Source organism: Falco peregrinus, chromosome 1 (assembly GCF_023634155.1).
Source record: "Falco peregrinus isolate bFalPer1 chromosome 1, bFalPer1.pri, whole genome shotgun sequence".
Lineage (NCBI taxonomy): Eukaryota > Metazoa > Chordata > Aves > Falconiformes > Falconidae > Falco > Falco peregrinus.
In genome coordinates this window covers 52,127,158-52,144,376 of record NC_073721.1, presented here as the reverse complement: position 1 = coordinate 52,144,376, position 17,219 = coordinate 52,127,158, and the positions used below count along the sequence as shown (strand labels likewise).

The 17,219-nt window shown below is 52.6% G+C and overlaps 4 protein-coding genes across 6 annotated transcripts; 3 read left to right on the top strand and 1 right to left on the bottom strand.

The window, feature by feature from the left end:
• The first annotated feature begins 500 nt into the window (after positions 1-500).
• HSPA5 (heat shock protein family A (Hsp70) member 5) lies at positions 501-4,719 on the top strand. Its single transcript, XM_055794629.1, has 9 exons — positions 501-540; positions 629-759; positions 1,118-1,349; positions 1,649-1,786; positions 1,989-2,101; positions 2,185-2,575; positions 2,885-3,122; positions 3,303-3,470; positions 3,833-4,719. Exons 2-9 carry the CDS (start codon positions 644-646, stop codon positions 4,390-4,392), a joined length of 1,956 nt encoding a protein of 651 aa, XP_055650604.1. The 5' UTR covers positions 501-540; positions 629-643; the 3' UTR covers positions 4,393-4,719.
• Positions 4,720-5,591: 872 nt separating this feature from the next.
• On the bottom strand, positions 5,592-8,245 carry RABEPK (Rab9 effector protein with kelch motifs). 2 transcript variants are annotated; one of them, XM_055794661.1, is made up of 7 exons: positions 8,089-8,245; positions 7,867-8,015; positions 7,636-7,788; positions 7,246-7,407; positions 6,525-6,674; positions 6,192-6,341; positions 5,592-5,981 (listed from the first exon to the last, which is right to left on the bottom strand). In XM_055794661.1, exons 1-7 carry the CDS (start codon positions 8,145-8,147, stop codon positions 5,689-5,691), a joined length of 1,116 nt encoding a protein of 371 aa, XP_055650636.1. In that variant the 5' UTR covers positions 8,148-8,245; the 3' UTR covers positions 5,592-5,688. The 2 variants fall into 2 exon arrangements, with proteins under 2 accessions (XP_055650636.1, XP_055650644.1); XM_055794669.1 differs by lacking the exon at positions 7,636-7,788.
• Positions 8,246-8,253: 8 nt separating this feature from the next.
• Positions 8,254-12,518, top strand: PPP6C (protein phosphatase 6 catalytic subunit). The gene is made up of 7 exons (XM_055794684.1): positions 8,254-8,392; positions 8,500-8,595; positions 8,711-8,776; positions 9,277-9,418; positions 10,525-10,604; positions 10,756-10,965; positions 11,677-12,518. The coding sequence occupies exons 1-7, from the start codon at positions 8,318-8,320 to the stop codon at positions 11,923-11,925; spliced, it is 918 nt and encodes a 305-aa protein (XP_055650659.1). The 5' UTR covers positions 8,254-8,317; the 3' UTR covers positions 11,926-12,518.
• A 22-nt stretch (positions 12,519-12,540) lies between these two features.
• Positions 12,541-16,499, top strand: ARPC5L (actin related protein 2/3 complex subunit 5 like). 2 transcript variants are annotated; one of them, XM_055794701.1, is made up of 4 exons: positions 12,541-12,817; positions 13,010-13,082; positions 13,313-13,489; positions 15,932-16,499. In XM_055794701.1, exons 1-4 carry the CDS (start codon positions 12,678-12,680, stop codon positions 15,992-15,994), a joined length of 453 nt encoding a protein of 150 aa, XP_055650676.1. In that variant the 5' UTR covers positions 12,541-12,677; the 3' UTR covers positions 15,995-16,499. The 2 variants fall into 2 exon arrangements, with proteins under 2 accessions (XP_055650676.1, XP_055650670.1); XM_055794695.1 differs by having other exon boundaries at positions 13,007-13,082.
• Positions 16,500-17,219: the final 720 nt, after the last annotated feature.

Sequence of the window (17,219 nt, the reverse complement as noted above, 5' to 3'; positions counted from 1 at the left end):
CCCCGCGCCTGGCGGGCGCCGCCGCAGGGCCCTGCCTCCACGTATCTCCCGCGGGGGACCCGGCGGCGCTGGCAGGGCCGCTGCGGCAGGGGCGGGAGGCGTCGCGGGGACGCGAGCTGCCCCGGCCGCGGCCCCGCAATGGCGAGCTGAGCCCCCCGGGATCGGTAACCATGGAAACTTCCAGAAGGTGTGTCCCCCCCCGGCCCCGGCCCCGGCCCCGGCCTCGCCATGGCGGCCGCCGCCAGCCAATGGGCTCCCTCCGCTTGGCTCACGCTTCTCTGTTGATAGGTCCGCGACGCCGGCGGGGTGAACCAATGGGGTGGCGGGAGGGAGGCGCGCTGGGCATGTCAGAGGGGCCGTCTGAATCTCCCCAATCAAGCAAGGCCAGCTTAGTAGCAGCCAACCAATGGGAGAGCTCCAGCGAGGGTGCCACAGCCAATGGCGAGCCTCCACGAAGGAGTAACGTAAGGTATATAAGGGCGGGCGGCGCGCCTGTACCGTTCAGCAGCGGCTGGGGGCGCGGCGGGTACGGTGCTGACGGTAAGGGCGGCGGTGCGGGCCCAGGGCGGGCGGAGCTGCCGGCCGCGCGCGGGGCGCCTCCATTTTGTGACCGGCGGTTTCTCGGCAGGGCGGCGCGGTCGGTATGAGGCACCTCGTGTTAGCGTTGCTGCTGCTGGGCGCCGCGCGGGCGGACGACGAGGAGAAGAAGGAGGATGTGGGCACGGTGGTGGGCATCGACCTCGGCACCACCTACTCCTGGTGCGTTGGGAGCGGGCCGTGGGGAGGTGGAGCGGAGCGGCTGGGCCCTCGGGGGGTGGGGCGGGTGTGGGGGGCAGCTGGGCCTGTGGGTCCGCTGGCGGTGCTAGGCCTCGGGGTGCGGGGGGGGAGCGACCCGCGGGCGTTGGGGGGGAGGCAGGCTGTGGGCCCCCGGGCAGAGCAGAGCCTTGGGGTGGGGTTGGTAGCAGGCTGTGGGCCCCCGGGTTGTGCTGGGCCTCGGGGCGCAGGGCGAGGCCGGCGGGGGGGCTGCGGGCCCGCGGGCATGGAGGAGCGGAAGTGGGGGGGTGCAGGCCCCAGCACCGACTCATGGTTCCGCTGCCCGCCCCCCCCCCCCCCCCAGTGTGGGCGTCTTCAAGAATGGCCGCGTGGAAATCATCGCCAACGACCAGGGGAACCGTATCACGCCGTCCTACGTGGCGTTCACGCCTGAGGGCGAGCGCTTGATCGGGGACGCTGCCAAGAACCAGCTTACCTCCAACCCCGAGAACACAGTGTTTGATGCGAAGCGGCTCATTGGCCGCACCTGGAACGACCCCTCTGTGCAACAGGATATCAAGTACTTGCCATTCAAGGTGGGTCCTGAACGTGGGAGAGGGGGATGGGGGGAGGGGGACCTACACTTCTGGCCAGGAGAGGCTGCTGAGTTATGGTGCCCTTTTGAGCAGCCCGTTTGTTCCCTAGCCCTCCCAAGAGGGTTGGGGTGCAGTGATGCAGCTGTGGTGTGTAGCTAGCAGTTCCTTCTGTTGGCTACAAGTCAGATTTTGTTACAGAGGCTTGGCTTTTATTAATCTTCAGAAAGAAGGAAATGCTCAGATAAGTGGGAATAATTCTGTGAATTGTTGAATGGGACAGTATGCATTGTTCTCTTCAGGTTGTTGAAAAAAAAGCCAAGCCCCATATTCAAGTTGATGTTGGAGGTGGACAGACAAAAACATTTGCTCCTGAAGAAATTTCTGCTATGGTCCTAACAAAGATGAAGGAAACTGCTGAGGCTTATCTGGGGAAGAAAGTAAGTTCATAAGCACTATTAACAACTGCAGACTAACTGAACTAAACCATTCAGTGCTACTGGCCCCTTTGGTGGCTCAGCAGATAGTGGGTTTCCACCTCTAAAGAACAGTAAGCTATTTATGAATAACCACAGCCATGACGATAACCAGTGATGCACTTTTACTTCATTCCTATAACAAAACTGTGTCTTACTCATTCAGGTTACCCATGCTGTTGTTACTGTGCCAGCTTACTTCAATGATGCTCAGCGTCAGGCTACAAAAGATGCTGGTACTATTGCAGGGTTGAATGTGATGCGAATCATCAATGAGCCGTAAGTAGCCTCACATATATCCTGCCTGCTGGGGAGGTGGGGGTGGTAGTCCCAGTTTTCTGAGTGGGCTGTTCCCTATACAGAACTGCTGCTGCCATTGCTTATGGATTGGACAAGAGAGAGGGTGAAAAGAATATCCTTGTGTTCGACTTGGGTGGTGGAACTTTTGATGTATCCCTCCTCACAATTGACAATGGAGTCTTTGAAGTTGTGGCTACTAATGGTGACACTCACCTGGGTGGAGAAGACTTTGACCAACGTGTTATGGAACACTTCATCAAACTCTACAAGAAGAAAACTGGAAAAGATGTCAGGAAGGATAACAGAGCTGTGCAGAAGTTAAGGCGGGAAGTGGAGAAAGCAAAGCGAGCCTTGTCGTCTCAGCACCAGGCTAGAATTGAAATAGAATCCTTCTTTGAAGGGGAGGATTTCTCAGAGACCCTTACTCGGGCCAAGTTTGAGGAGCTGAACATGGTAAGTTTAGAAATGTAAAGTTAGATTGCCTTGGCTCTAGAGTGGAGACTTGTGCAGTATTTCATGTTGTGACATTGCACTCTGGAGTATAAATAACTGCCTGCTCGCACTAGAAAGTGCTCCTTGCCAGGGTAGCTGGGGCTGTGTGTATGTTAGTGACAGCTGAGGCCTCATCAAGGCTGGTCACAAACCAGTTGATGTTCCTCCTCTGTAGTGGTTGCCCTTTATACACTAAACGCTGCATTATTGGGAAATGAGGCATGTGGGAATAGGCCCTTACAGTCCTGTTGGGGTGTTTCTGCCTTCTAGGACCTGTTCCGTTCCACTATGAAGCCTGTTCAGAAAGTTCTGGAGGATTCTGACCTAAAGAAGTCTGATATAGATGAGATAGTTCTTGTTGGTGGCTCTACTCGCATCCCCAAAATACAGCAACTAGTTAAAGAGTTCTTCAATGGGAAAGAGCCTTCTCGTGGCATTAACCCAGATGAGGCTGTAGCCTATGGTGCGGCTGTCCAGGCTGGTGTTCTCTCTGGGGACCAAGATACAGGTAACGACACCTTTGCTGTTCCTTCAAGGGTATTGACAAAAATGCAGCAGAACTTAGAGCTGGAAAAGATTGAAGAAGCTGCGTGCCTCTGAGGCCTCAGGATCCTGTGCGCAGTGATGGGGGTGGTGTTTCTTTCTAGTTGCAAACTCATGTTACAGCCTTACCCTTGATCTGTTCCAGGTGACCTGGTGTTGCTTGATGTCTGTCCTCTGACACTTGGTATTGAGACTGTTGGAGGTGTAATGACCAAACTGATACCAAGGAATACTGTTGTTCCCACAAAGAAGTCTCAGATCTTCTCTACGGCTTCGGACAATCAGCCAACTGTGACAATCAAGGTCTATGAAGGTAAGAATCTGTAAGACTTCAGTACTTGGCTACTGTCTTCTCACAAAGGCTGTAGATGCTTATGGATATGTCTTTATAGAAAAGAGCTCAGTAACAGTGCTAGCTGTCTGAAACGGCTCTGATCGGGCTTCCTGACCTGCATCGAAAGCTGTTGCTAGAATTTTTTTAAATGTGCCTTTTTCTTTTTACCATGGTTGCACCTCTGAAGAGCTCTTCAGAGTAAGAGGGAATAGCATATAGTGTAGGAAGTGTCTAGACAGTTACAAGGTTGGAATTAAAAACAACTTTAAAAAGTGTGTAGCCTGACAAAGCACAAACCACAGCTAGGAAAGAAATAAACCCTGTATCTAATTGTCTTCTAGGTGAGCGTCCCCTCACAAAGGATAATCATCTTCTGGGAACTTTTGACCTCACTGGCATCCCTCCTGCCCCTCGTGGTGTCCCCCAGATTGAAGTTACCTTTGAAATAGATGTGAATGGAATCCTCCGGGTCACAGCTGAAGACAAAGGCACTGGGAACAAAAACAAGATCACTATTACAAATGATCAGAATCGCCTGACTCCAGAAGAGATTGAGAGGATGGTTAATGATGCAGAGAAATTTGCTGAGGAAGACAAGAAGCTTAAAGAACGCATTGATGCCCGGAATGAGCTGGAGAGCTATGCCTATTCTCTGAAGAATCAGATTGGGGACAAAGAGAAGCTGGGTGGCAAGCTGTCATCTGAAGATAAAGAAACAATAGAGAAAGCTGTAGAGGAAAAGATTGAGTGGCTTGAAAGCCATCAAGACGCAGACATAGAAGACTTCAAAGCAAAAAAGAAGGAGCTGGAGGAAGTTGTTCAGCCAATTGTTAGCAAGCTCTATGGAAGTGCAGGCCCTCCCCCTGGTGAAGAGGAAGCAGCAGAGAAGGATGAGTTGTAGATACTGGCATCTCTGAATGTGGTGTGTGTATATATTGGACTCAGGAACACTTGTTTAAAATATTGAACTCTTAATTTGGAATGTAACTTTGAATCTTCACTCGTGAGTGGAGCTGGAAATGCTAGCCCAAAGTGGCTGTATACTGCTTTTCATTAGCAGTTGCTTGATGTCTGGGGAGGGAAAGGGTAGCAGGGGGGGAGTGTAAATGCAAAATGGGTTTAGAAGTATTGGCAGTGGAAGCATTCTATTTAACAAGCTGGTCATATGAATTTGGTGTAGAACTTTTCTACCTGAAGTGACCACAATAAATTTGTTATTTACACTGGACTTTGTTCTGGTTTTGTGCCTTCTGTTATCTAGTTAATGGCAGCTAGGATATTACATAGTTAACTGCAACTAGGTGTAACCAAGATGTGAATTACGCCAGACTGCTAGGGTTTGAGTTGCCCTTTGGTATGGTGACCCTTCAAGGTAAGCCTTTCCTGGGATTGTGAGCCTTCTGGCCTCCCTGGTGGAGGAGAGCACCAGGTGTAGTGGGGAGAAAGCTGGAAAGGTGGCTGAGAGGCCTGAAAGCAGAGGTTTATCTACCCCCCATCAGTTAGGATGCAAACTTAAATGCAAAGCAGGTGAAGGAGACCAGCTTAACCACAAATAGTGCAGGAAAGTAATAAAAGCTCCTAAAAATAGTTTCCATAGTCTCATATAAGATAATGGAACAGCTAGCTAGTCTAGACCTAATGTAATTTAAAAAAAAAGTCATCTTTGGAACTTGGGTCTTTTTATTTAACTAAGATACTTGTCCTATCCCTGGGATTAGATAAGAAATGGAACAGAGTACAGAAGGAGCTTTTGTGGTGCCTGCTGTAGTACCTCTTTAAAACCACTTGGCGCTTCACCTTTTCCCTGGCATGGGGGATGCTTCTGGCTTTTTCACTCACTCATTTTAAAAATGGTGAAGACTCTCACCTCTCCCAGAATATGCTGTTTCCAAGTACCACTGGCTTTGCAGATGGTGTTCCTGCAGCCAGCAGGAAGCCCTCTCTCCTGACCCACAACCCCTCTGGGCTCTCCTGGTGCAGCAGCTGAACCCTTTCTGCAGCGCCCCCCCCCCCGCCCAGGGAACTCTGTGCCTCTGGCCAGCAGGACTGCATACAGAAACCATCCATTACCTTGGGGAGGTGTTAGCACAGCACTGCCTCTTTGAGGGTAAGAATTTCTTTATTGGAAAGAATCAACTTAATGTGATGTACTATAAAACCGTAGAAAAGGCTGGTGCTGTGCAGGACCACAGCTGTGCTATTCAATCAGACTGACCACACAGTCCCTGTATATTTCCCCCTGTGTGTCCATCCCACCAAATACAAACAGCAGGTGCACAACTGCACCCTCAGCACACCCCTTATCCTGGCCCTGCTGCAGGGGGCCACCGTTGCTGCCCACCAGCACAGGTGACTCATCCCCAGCTTTGTCTTCCCAGGTGCTGGTGCCTCCACTCTTCGCAGCCTGCCAGGGAATGATGCACATAGCATGGTCCAGCCTCCCAGCAGGCAGCGGGGAATCAAACTGTAGGAGCGTCCACTGCTGCCTCTCTGCAGTGCAAAGACACATTCACATCTCTAAATATGGCTTCCCCAGCTTACAGCGTGCTGGGGCTGTGACACCATTAGACGACTTTTCAACATTATAGAGCTTGTACTGCTGTAACCCCAACGCAGCGGTACAGACTTTTGGGACAGCAAAGCCCAGGAACCGAGCGGGTCACGCACTTACCACTGCACATCTCAGAGAAGTCTCCCTACCTGTGTGATACTTGTATGTAGTGTCTAGTGTCCCAGCTGGGCCTATCCCACCAAAAATGTACAAGTGATCCTTAAACACGGCTGATGAGTGGGATGCCCGTCCTCCTGGGACATCGCCAGTGGCTGGGATCTTAACCCACCTCATATCATCTGTTGGAGAAAAAGAACACATCTGTGGTTATGCACATGAAAAAACCAGCAAGTTTTGTTGTTTTAAACAAATGGGATAGTATTTCAAGCATTTAAGAACTGATCTTTTAGAAAAAAGGTCTGCCAAAATCAAAACGCAGCACACAACAGCTGTAGCTCTGCAGTACCTATCTCCATACTTACTTGTATCAATGCAGAACAGATCATTGTAAAAAGTGTCTCCAGCTAAACCACCGTGGATGAACAGTTTGGTCCCAACTGCAACCACAACGTGCCCGTGCCGAGGAGAAGGGGGATCACCGTGAGTATCCGGCTGGGACCAGGACAAGGTGGCTAAAAATGGGAGTGCACATGCATTAGGAAGAAAACTCCGGAAGCTCTACAAACCAGTGACCCCAGAGCCCTGCCGAGGCATCCTAAGGAAGCAACTCCAGTGGGGTCAGAGAAGAGCTAACGCCACAGCGCAAACTGCAGGCAAGGCCTCCGACGCTGCTCTGCTGTTTTGGTCACCCAGTAGCGCAAAAGATTAATTCAAACTGGAAGGCAAACGTGTTCTGGTGCACGTGGGGCTGTAAGAATGAATGGGACAACTCTGACAGTACCCGAGCAGCACAGGACAATGTCACCACAGAAAGGAATCAGCTGTTGGGCAGAAGTGACAAACTACTCCCACCTCCCATGGCATTCCTTATCCCAGAGCTTTACACTGCTGTTCTGGCCCAAGTTCCCAGGGACTACATAAGGACAAGTGTGTGTCAGCAGTGAGGAACACCCACCCACCCACTTAAACTCGTAGCCAAAGCAGGGGGCCAGCATCTCCATGTCTCTGTGGAGTGCAGCCCTCCCACTGCACAGAGGAGGATTCTGTGTTTGGCACAAGGGCCCTTCCCGCATCTGGAGGTACCAGTGTCAAACACATGCAGCTGCTGGTCTTGAACTGGTTCTGCTCCTTTCTCTCCCCCTCCAAACACATACAGACAGTCTCCTATAGCTGCTGAGGATGTGTGAAACGTCCTAGGCAGTGGCGGCAGGCCTCTCACTTCAGGACTCTTCCAGGTTCCCATTTCTAATTAAAACATTTGATTAACAAAGCGATCAACACGGTAACAGAAAACACCCTCTTCCCCTGCAGGTGACAGCCACCGTGGCGGAGCTTGACGGCACCTTCGTGCCCACCCGCTCGCGGGGCCCGTACTCCAAGGGCAGCCCTGAGTGACTGGGCCGGCCCCTGCCACCGCGCTCCCGGGGCCCTCCCCGGGGCCTGGCCCCGCCGCCGCGCTCCCCGGGCCCTCACCGAGGTCCAGCACCTGGACGCAGTTCCGGTTCCCCGCCGGGTGGGCACCGCCGAAGACCCAGAGGCGCGGGGGGCTGCCGGCGGGCAGGCAGGTGGCGTGCTCGTAGCGCGGCCGCAGCCCGCTCCAGCCGGCCGCGGCCCAGCGGTGCGCGCCTGCGGGCAGCGGAGAGCGGTCGGCCCCGGCCCCTCGCTCTCCCCCCAGCCCCCCCGGTCCCGCGGCCCGGCCCTCACCCAGCTCCACGAAGTGGGCGTCCGCAAAGGCGCCGGCGGGGTCGGCGCCACCCAGGAGGAGGACGCGGCCGGGGCCGCCGCCGGGCAGGAAGAGGCAGCCGTGGCCCACGCGCCCGCGGGGCCGCTCACCGCGCGGAGACAACCGGTACCTGCGGGAAGCGCCGGGCAGCGTCAGCCGCGCCGGGCAGCGTCAGCCGCGCCGCGCCCCCCCGCCCTGCTCACCACTTGGTCGGCTGCGGGCGGCGGCCTGGCTCCAGCAGCGGCAGCGCCCGCAGGCCCATGGCGGGCCAAGCCGGGGGGGACCGCGCCGCTCGGCACGCAGCGGCCCCCGCCGGAAGCGGCTGTCACCTTCCGGCCCGCGCCCGCCGGAAGTGCCCCAGGCTTCCGCCGGCGTCTCGCCCCGCCCCGGAAGTGCTGGTCCCCACTTCCGGTCCCGAGCCGCCGTCCCAAGATGGCGCCGCTGGACCTAGACAAGTACGTGGAGATCGCGCGGCTCTGCAAGTACCTGCCCGAGAACGACCTCAAGGTGCGGCGGCGGCGGCGGGGCCCGCGGCGGGGCGGGGCGGGCCGGGGCGGGGGCCGGGTGGGCCCGGGCGGGCCCGGGGCTGGAGCTGACCCGCTCTTCTCTCGCAGCGCCTCTGCGATTATGTGTGCGACCTGCTGCTGGAGGAGTCCAACGTCCAGCCCGTCTCCACGCCCGTCACCGTCTGCGGGGACATCCACGGGCAGGTAACGGACGGCTGCCGGCCCGGCCCCGCCCCGCCGGGGCCCAGCCGCGGCCCCGCCGCGCCCGCGCTGAGCCCCCCGGGGCCCGCCCCCCTCACGCGGCTGCTTCTCTCCGCAGTTCTACGACCTGTGCGAGCTGTTCCGGACCGGCGGCCAGGTCCCGGACACCAACTACATCTTCATGGTGCGTGCACCGGGCGTGCCCCAGCTTCTTGGCCTGTCTCGTTTGTAAAAAACGAGTTTGCGAGTTAAATCCTGCCAGGTGCATTGAGTTTCAGACCCTGGCCGGGAGCGTTGTCTTTGCTTTCACTGTTTGGCTGCTGCCAACGGGTTTTACTTTGTGGAGTTAAGTAGGAATTAGGTGGTGTAAAGCGACGTGGGAATAGAGGAGCACGATGCCCATCGAGCAGAGCTGTGTGGGTGCTGCAGCAGCACCCTGCCTGAGCCGGGGGGGGGCTGGGGGTCCGTCACGTGTGTTGGGCAGCTCTGGGTGAGTGCGGTGGCCAGCTCGAATCTGATACTCTGGGTGACCAAAGAACATGCTCTCCTAGATCCGAGCAGACCCCAGCTTCCCCTTGGCGTTAGGGTTCGTTATGTACCGCGAGAAATGTAGAACGGGGTGTATCACTTGGCAATTCTCCATTTGACTGTTTCTCCGTTTACGAATATTTTTTTGACTTGCAGGGTGACTTTGTAGATAGAGGTTATTATAGTCTTGAGACTTTCACTTACCTTCTTGCACTAAAAGCTAAGTGGCCTGATCGTATCACACTGTTACGAGGCAATCATGAAAGCAGGCAGATAACACAAGTATATGGATTTTATGGTAAGTCTTTATCCAAACAGTTTCTGAGTGGGGGCTAACGTGTAATAAACGATGTCTTTCCCTTGGGAAATCCATTTTGAATGCAGCTTTTGCTGGGGCTTCCCTGGGACTGCATGGGGCGTGGGCTCAGTAGAACTTGATGTTGTTATTTGTTAATGTGATCGTTGTCTTTGTGAAGCAGAATGTGTTTTAGTCCAGATCTTGGCGCTCTTTTCCTCTAGCGTCTAGGTTTTGGTGCCACATTCAATTTTAGAGACTGAGCACATAGTTATACAGAACTTGCTTTGCTATCTTGTAATGAAAGGTTCTACACAAGGTTATGATGTGACTGTAATTCCCCTTAAGTTTCAGTATAACTAAAAATCAGTGTCACATGTAGAGTTCGCTGTCGAAGCCATTCATTGTCAACAGTGAGGATCTGGGAAAATGCAACTGGCAAGAAATAAGCAGCAGAACAAGTGTGTGAAAACCTGAGGGAATTAAATTGCTTGGAAACTTATTTTTTTGTCATGTGAGGCTGTGATAAAACCTGGGGAAATCCTAGACAATATCTAACACCTGCCACAAAGAATATAGCCTGTGACATACTTTCTTTTGGATAATGTGTCAACAAGAACAAGGAGGAATGTTCACAAGTTGCTTAGGAAATGCCTGCCTGCCAGGTTTACTGCCATGTTCATGTAGCTTTAAACAAAGCTGCTGTGACTCCTCTTTGCGGTAGGAATATCTCCCACTAGCCCCGGTCAGTTCATGCTCTCAACCTCAGTTCTTCTGTATAAAATTTGCTAATTTAAGCTCTTGGCTGGTCTGGTCAGGGGTTGGTTCCCAGCTGGCCAGCCATGGGAAGCAGCGAAAGCATCGCTGGCGCTGTTGCACAAGACTGTTTTCTCTGCACCACCTGGCATGTTGCTCAGTAAGCAAAGCCCCGCAGGTACCTTGGTCCCTTCTGAGGGGAGCCTGGCCAGCAGCAGCTTCCCTGTGGTGCTCCTAATAGGGTTTTTATCGTACATCTGACTTTGCAACTTGTGCTTTATGTGTTTGCCTCTGATCTTACTGTCTGAATGTCTTCTGGTCCATTAAGAAGAAAAAAATTCTCTGTTTAACAGATGAGTGCCAAACCAAATACGGAAATGCTAATGCTTGGAGATACTGTACCAAAGTCTTTGACATGCTCACAATAGCAGCTGTAAGTGTGAACACCAAGTTATAAAAATACAGATAGATCACCTGAATGTGAATTCTAGAACTAGTGACCTTTAAGGGTCGCACTGGTAGCGTTCTGGGCTGGATGACAATACTGAGGATTTTGTATGCCTGTCTTTTTTTCTTTCCTGCAGTTAATAGATGAGCAGATTCTCTGTGTGCATGGTGGCCTCTCTCCAGACATCAAGACACTCGATCAGATTCGAACCATTGAACGTAATCAAGAAATTCCTCACAAAGGCGCCTTCTGTGACCTAGTTTGGTCTGATCCAGAAGACGTCGACACGTGGGCAATCAGTCCGCGAGGAGCAGGGTGGCTCTTTGGTGCGAAGGTGACGAACGAGGTAATGATGCTGTTGCGTGCAACATAAAGTAACTGCAGGTATGAAAGAAATGGTTTGGGTCAGTTTGTTATTTACCCCAGCAACAAACAGATCGAGGGTGCTGTGAGACAATGCTTTCTCATAAGACCACTGCCAGTAAGTCGTGGTGATGGAGAAGGTTCGCTTGGGCCAACTTGAAAACAAGCCATTTGAACTTAAAAGCATAAATACAGCTGCTGGATGTGGTCACGCTGATCTTGCTTTTAAAAAGTGTAACGCAGTGAGATTAACTATGCAAACTTTAGTGATACTAGAGTACTTTTCTAAGGATTTAGGAGAAAAACCCACCATTTTTCTTAACAACTCTTGACTTAAGTTTCATTGCTTTGGGAAACAGTGAGCCAGTTTTTCGGGACGAACATGCACTGACCTTTGCAGGCTTCTGAACTAGCTGTTACAAATGCCGCGCTCATGTTCTGTGTTGGCTCTGCAGCCTTTCTGCAGCGCGTTCGGGAAGGATTGGGTCTTGCGGACAGCACAGACTTGGCCATTGCAGCTGTCGCCTGTGTTTCATCACTGTTTCTCACTGTTTGGGTCTCAAAACCCGAGTAGTTGGTTTTTTTCAGTGCACTGGGTGAAAAAGCTTCTGTGTAAGCCCTGCCTCGCTGGAGGGGGCTGCTGCGGTAGCAGTGGCTGCTCAGAGAGAACTGACCTGCTTTTTTTTCTTTGCAGTTTGTTCACATCAACAACTTAAAACTCATCTGCAGAGCGCATCAGCTAGTTCATGAAGGCTATAAATTCATGTTTGATGAGAAATTGGTAACGGTATGGTCTGCTCCAAATTACTGCTACCGCTGTGGAAATATTGCGTCAATCATGGTCTTTAAAGATGTAAATACAAGAGAACCAAAGTTATTCCGCGCAGTTCCAGATTCAGAACGTGTAATTCCTCCTAGAACAACCACACCGTATTTCCTCTGAGACCTTTCCCTGCCTGCTGTCTCCCTCTTCCCTTGTACTGTCCCTTTACAATATACTTTTTATTGAGCACTTTGCTGCTGAAATGCTGCCTCTTGCCTTTTTTATTTTTAAATTATCTAAATTTATTGTGTATTATGGTGTCTGTAGCAAGTGGGTGTTGCCCCGCCCCCCCCCCCCCCCCCCCCGTTAATTTCAGAGTATTTGTAATATGTCCTTGAAATTTATACTACTGCATGTAGTTATTACGTATTTCTGGGTTTAGATGGAGCGTTTCCCCCACCACTGTGGCGGTGCCCGGGAAGCAGCTCGGTCCCAGTGTGTAATTCAGCATTTTGTTTGGTAAGTTTTAAGAAATTTCAGCAGCAAAGTTACTGCCTAGTGCGCACGGTGGGACTGTGAATGCCTTGTGTTGTGTACAGCTCCGCGGCCTCCAGCCGAGTCGTCCTCGTAGCTTGTTTTAAGTGGATAAAAAATAAAGTGGCCGGAAGGGCTCCTCCCCCTCCCCCCCCCTTTTTTTTTTTTGTTAAAACTACACAAACCTGCTACAGCGATTGAATTTGTACATTAAAATAATTGTTCTGATTTTTTTCAGATCCCTTGCGTTTTTAATAAAGTCGCACTTTACGCGAGCCCCCGCCCCCCGGTGAATAACGCGCTGCGCACCCACGGGGCGGGGCTGGGCGTCCGCGGCTTCCGCTTCCGGCCGCGCGGCGCTTCCGGTTCCGGGGCGGGGCGGGCGCCGGGCCGGCGGCATGGCGCGGAGCACGCTCTCCTCCCGCTTCCGCCGCCTCGACATCGACCAGTACGACGAGAACCGGTTCGTGGAGGAGCCCGAGGAAGCGGCGGCGGCCGAGCCCGACGCCAGCCCCGAGGTGGAGGCGCTGCTGAGGCAGTATCCTTTGGGGGGGGCGCGGCGGGCCCCGCCGCCTCCCGCCCGGGCGGCTGCGGCGCGGCCCCGCGGGGCGGCGGGGGCAGGAGGAGCGGCCCCGAGCGCCGGTCCGTTGCCTGGGGGTGGCGGCAGCCGCGGGCGCGTTGGGCCGGGCGCTGCGGGGCAGCGGGTGAGTCCTTGACTGCTGCGCCGCAGAGGGGACGCGCTGCGCGCCTTCCACGCCGCCCTGAGGAGCGCGCCGGGCAACGCGAGGAGCCAGGCGATGAAGGTAACGGGGCCGGGCGCTGCTGGAGCGGCGGGGCAGTGCGCCCCGCTGGGCGGGCCCCGCGCATTCTGCCCTTCGCTGGAACCCGACGTGAGAGCTGCGCACCCGCTCGGTTATGGCGCGGCCGCCTTTGGCGTGGCCACCGCTCCTCTGAGCGTGCTCTGTCGAGTGCCCGTCCTGGGATCGTTTCCAGCTTTGCTGGTCCTCACCTTCTCCTTTCCTTGTCTTCGCAGGAGCAGGCCCAGGGAGCCATGCTTAAAGTCCTCACATCTTTTAAAAGCAGTGAAATAGAACAAGCAGTGAATTCCTTAGACAGAAATGGCATTGACTTGTTAATGAAGTACATTTATAAAGGATTTGAAAAGCCAACAGAAAATAGCAGTGCAATATTACTTCAGTGGCATGAAAAGGTACGTGTTTGGTGCACTCTGGGCGCCGCCCTGCTCTGCTGGGTCCCTGTCAGTGCTTTTGCGAGAGCCGCTGCAAGAGAAGCAGATGGTGTTTGGGGGCTCATCCCCAAGGAGCACAGGAAGTAGCATTTCCTTTTACCTTTGGTCTCCGAGTTTGGACTCAGTAAGCCTTTGCCCATATTTCAAACCTTATCCACTGCCAGGGGCCAAGGTGAGACTTGTGGCAGGGCAGCATCTACTGGAGGAAGCATTGCACCACCTTCAACATCTAGCAAGTGCCGTGGCCCCACCAAGGAGAAGGCTGGGGGTGGAGATGGGTTGGTGGGATGTAGCTGCCAGCTTTCCTCTGGGGCTGAGCATGCAGCTGAGGGGTGCTGGGGCTGGCTCGGGGCTGGCAGTTTGCATCACCTGCATGCTGCTAGCAGCGTACTTGTCACAGCTTGGGGAGAGGATTTAGCAAACCTGTTTGGTTTGCACAGGAGAGGCTTTTGAGATCTCCAGAAAGATACCAGTGGGATCTGGAATGGTCCTCTCGTGTTTCCATGAAATGCCCCTTGTGAGACAGGGTGGGTAGAACGTTGTTCATCGTCCTAGTGTTAGACCTTCCCTCTCTGTGATGTGGTGCTGCTGCCCCCAGGCAGGAATTGGGAGTGAAATCCTTCCCAGCTGCAGGGGCTTCAGCTGCAGCACTGGCTGTTGGTGCTTCTCCTAGGAAAAGTGGTCACTAGGAATGCTGCAGCTCCCTCCCTGTACCACTGGCACCGCAGCAGCGCAGCCTGCTGCCAATGCCGCTGTCGTTCTCACAGCGTACAGGTTTTTTCCTGTGATACGTAACGATAGAACAGGTGTAGAGTGACTCCAGCTATCAGCAGCTGTCACCTGCTTTGCAGAACCTTGACAGAGGATAGAATTTCTCAGGACAGCAAGGAACAGGCTTCTGCTTGATTTTTTATTTCCTTCTTTTTTTTCCCCCTGTTGTTTCCACTGGAGACTGTTTTCAGGTAGCCATGGGTGGGTGCTCCCAGTGTGTAACATTACACAATACCACCCTGACTGGAAAGATGACAGTGCTCAGAGCATGTAGGCACACGTAAAGCATCTCGTCCTCTTTGTTTTGAAAGGAACAAGGCAGGTCTGGAGTAGGCTGGGCAGGGTTTAAACCCTTGTGTTCTTTTTGGCACTACCGGTAAGACGTGTGGCTTGCTCAGAGGAGTCAGCTGCCCAGTGGTGGTACCAGTCTGTCCTCTGGAAAAGGGCTGCCACCCCCACACCTGTCAGGTCTGGTAACTCAGGAACGTTGATGTGCGTGCAGCGCGTGCATGTTCTGCTCCAAGTCGACGCTTTGCATCCATGTCCCAACGACAGTGAGAAATGTCTGGTGCTGTGGATCATTGTTCTCATTTCAGACGCGGCAGTACCCATCAGGCTTGATTTGAATTACGTCTGCAGAGTAAACATGCCTCATTTTAAGCAGTCAGCTTTAGTATTTATTTTTTCATAATCACATCCATCGTCTTCTAGTCTTCAGAGGGATACGTTCTTTACATTGAGGGATGCAAATGAAACTGAAACGAGCCCTTCCTCCTTCCCTGTTCAGGGGTATGGGAGGTGAGACATTCTGCATCATCAGTGACACGTGACATTGGTGTCCTTTAGATTCAAAAGATGGTTAGATTTTGGAGAATGTAATTTCCCCTTCGTTTCCTTGGTTCTTTATGGCACAGAGCACATTTATAGAATATTACTATATATGTACTCCAGTACTTTAAGCCAAAGATCACTCGTGTATATTTACAGAGGGGAAGTGAGGCACAAACTTCCCAAGATGGGAACAAGCGTGGATCTGAGTTCAGGGCTGAGCTCCCCCATGAGCCCTGAACTGTCGCCCTCAATCACTCAGCGCACATGCTGCAAGGTGGAGCCAGTGTGCGCACGTAGAACTCATCACTGCAGGAAGGTAAAGGCGTCAGTGGGGCAAGGAGGACACACAGAGGTAGAACAACCCCAGAACCGTGCCTGTTCTGCAGGCAGCAATCAGCACGAAGAGCTTTCTCAGGGGTGGGGGCTGTGTGTGCTGGGGAGCCCCCGCTGCCGGCCCTCACAGGCTGGTGGGGGCAGCATGGCTTCACAGTGGAAGCCTAATGCTTCATGGTATAGCTTAGTGCTAAACAAAATGAATGAATAGCTTTAATGTCTGCATGTGCTAGAGAAAAATAAATAATTTCCCCCCCCCCCCCCCCCCCGCAATTAACTGTTGTAAAGATTTGAGAGCAAAAAAGGAGTAGAGTGAGGTGGAAGAGGCTAAGCTGCCTCTGTGTGAAAAGTTTCTGGAGAACGAGTCATATACTGCTCTGTTATAAACACTTAATTGTCTGTTCTTTTAAGATGCCTTTTATGTGCAACACAGCAACTGTGTAACCTCTCCTTTTCCCATCCCCACAGGCATTAGCAGTAGGTGGACTAGGTTCCATTGTAAGAGTTCTTACAGCAAGAAAGACTGTTTAAAAGACTATTAACTTGAACCATGACGACGATGAGTTTTGGACTCAGAAGAAGGAATTAGCTGCAATGACACTGGTCCATCTTTATTAGAGATCGCAATCTACTGAAATACTATGGAAACCTCCTCTTGGGATGCTTTTAACCTTAAAGGTGGGGGAAGAATAAAGCTATTCCTGCATATTCCGACTATCAAACACAGGAGCCAAGACATTCTCCTGATCCCTTCTTTAACAGGTAGAGAGAAGGCACACTCCTGCCTCCTACTACTGTAAGTGAACAGGTATTTTCAGACGCTGCTTTACTGAAGTGTGGTGATAGAAGATTCTGCGTGTACTGCTTATTTAAGAGGTAGCTGTGTCCGTGGCAGGTGCAAGATCCTGACAGCCAAAGGTGGGAGAAGTGTTCGTTAGAATGGTGATTTTGTACGTACAGTCAAAGGACGAGCTGGACTGGGGTTGGTTTCAGTGTAAAGTGCCTGCTGCATCAATAAAGTTCTTGGATCACATGAGTTAAGTAATTTATTTTTTGCTAAATCCTAAGTCTGACACTTTACTCAAAAGCAGGTCAGCAACATACCGATTCTAAGCTAACTTTCCACTTTCCCATGAACGCTCTGAATTCCACCTGTTCACAGAATCTGCCCTCAAATCCAGCTATGCTGGCTGCAGGGAGGGAGACCAAGCTCAGCTGTTCCATCAGGGCTTCTAAGATGCAGACACTAGAGTACACAATCACACGTGGTTTGATTTGTTCTCTCTCTAGGATGAACAAGAATATATACTTAAGAACTTATTATTTATGTATTAGTATATCCTCACATTCTGAAGGGCTTGAGTACAGCAACAGGAGCTGCTTTGACTCAGTACGCACAGGTGGCTTATCCCGACGTCTGGACAGAAGGGTGCCGCTACTCAAACCATCGCTGACAGCGTATTTACAGCACCCCTGGCCAGGGGGCTGTAGGGCATCCCTCGGTGGCGCACACGGGGAGTCTGGCAGCTTTTTACCTGCTGGCAAGGAGCCTGCCTTTGGCACGAACAGCGCATACACCAAGAGAAGCAGCTGCTCCGGGAGGCCCTGCTCCAGTCAGTGTTTTCATCAGCTGCTAAAAGTGCAGCAGCAGCTGTCCCTGGTGAGAAGTGATTTTAGGAGGCAGAAGCACTCTGCCTCATTCCTGGAGTAACTCCCTATGAGGAAGAGAGGCCTTAATTACATGGCTGACACCCTG

What these genes read in the sequence shown, in the direction of transcription:
- RABEPK (XM_055794661.1), bottom strand. Translation starts at nt 8,147, where the DNA reads ATGGGCCTGCGGGCGCTGCCGCTGCTGGAGCCAGGCCGCCGCCCGCAG. An exon ending in CGCCCACTTCGTGGAGCTGG is followed by an intron (nt 7,789 to 7,866) that starts GTGAGGGCCGGG and finishes CGCTGCCCGCAG; the next exon opens with GCGCGCACCGCTGGGCCGCG. An exon ending in GCTGCATGTGTTTGACACTG is followed by an intron (nt 6,675 to 7,245) that starts GTACCTCCAGAT and finishes TCCCATTTTTAG; the next exon opens with CCACCTTGTCCTGGTCCCAG.
- PPP6C (XM_055794684.1), top strand. Translation starts at nt 8,318, where the DNA reads ATGGCGCCGCTGGACCTAGACAAGTACGTGGAGATCGCGCGGCTCTGC. An exon ending in GCGGGGACATCCACGGGCAG is followed by an intron (nt 8,596 to 8,710) that starts GTAACGGACGGC and finishes TTCTCTCCGCAG; the next exon opens with TTCTACGACCTGTGCGAGCT. An exon ending in ACACCAACTACATCTTCATG is followed by an intron (nt 8,777 to 9,276) that starts GTGCGTGCACCG and finishes TTTGACTTGCAG; the next exon opens with GGTGACTTTGTAGATAGAGG.
- ARPC5L (XM_055794695.1), top strand. Translation starts at nt 12,678, where the DNA reads ATGGCGCGGAGCACGCTCTCCTCCCGCTTCCGCCGCCTCGACATCGAC. An exon ending in CGAGGAGCCAGGCGATGAAG is followed by an intron (nt 13,083 to 13,312) that starts GTAACGGGGCCG and finishes TTGTCTTCGCAG; the next exon opens with GAGCAGGCCCAGGGAGCCAT. An exon ending in TACTTCAGTGGCATGAAAAG is followed by an intron (nt 13,490 to 15,931) that starts GTACGTGTTTGG and finishes CCATCCCCACAG; the next exon opens with GCATTAGCAGTAGGTGGACT.
- HSPA5 (XM_055794629.1), top strand. Translation starts at nt 644, where the DNA reads ATGAGGCACCTCGTGTTAGCGTTGCTGCTGCTGGGCGCCGCGCGGGCG. An exon ending in ATGCGAATCATCAATGAGCC is followed by an intron (nt 2,102 to 2,184) that starts GTAAGTAGCCTC and finishes TTCCCTATACAG; the next exon opens with AACTGCTGCTGCCATTGCTT. An exon ending in AGTTTGAGGAGCTGAACATG is followed by an intron (nt 2,576 to 2,884) that starts GTAAGTTTAGAA and finishes TCTGCCTTCTAG; the next exon opens with GACCTGTTCCGTTCCACTAT.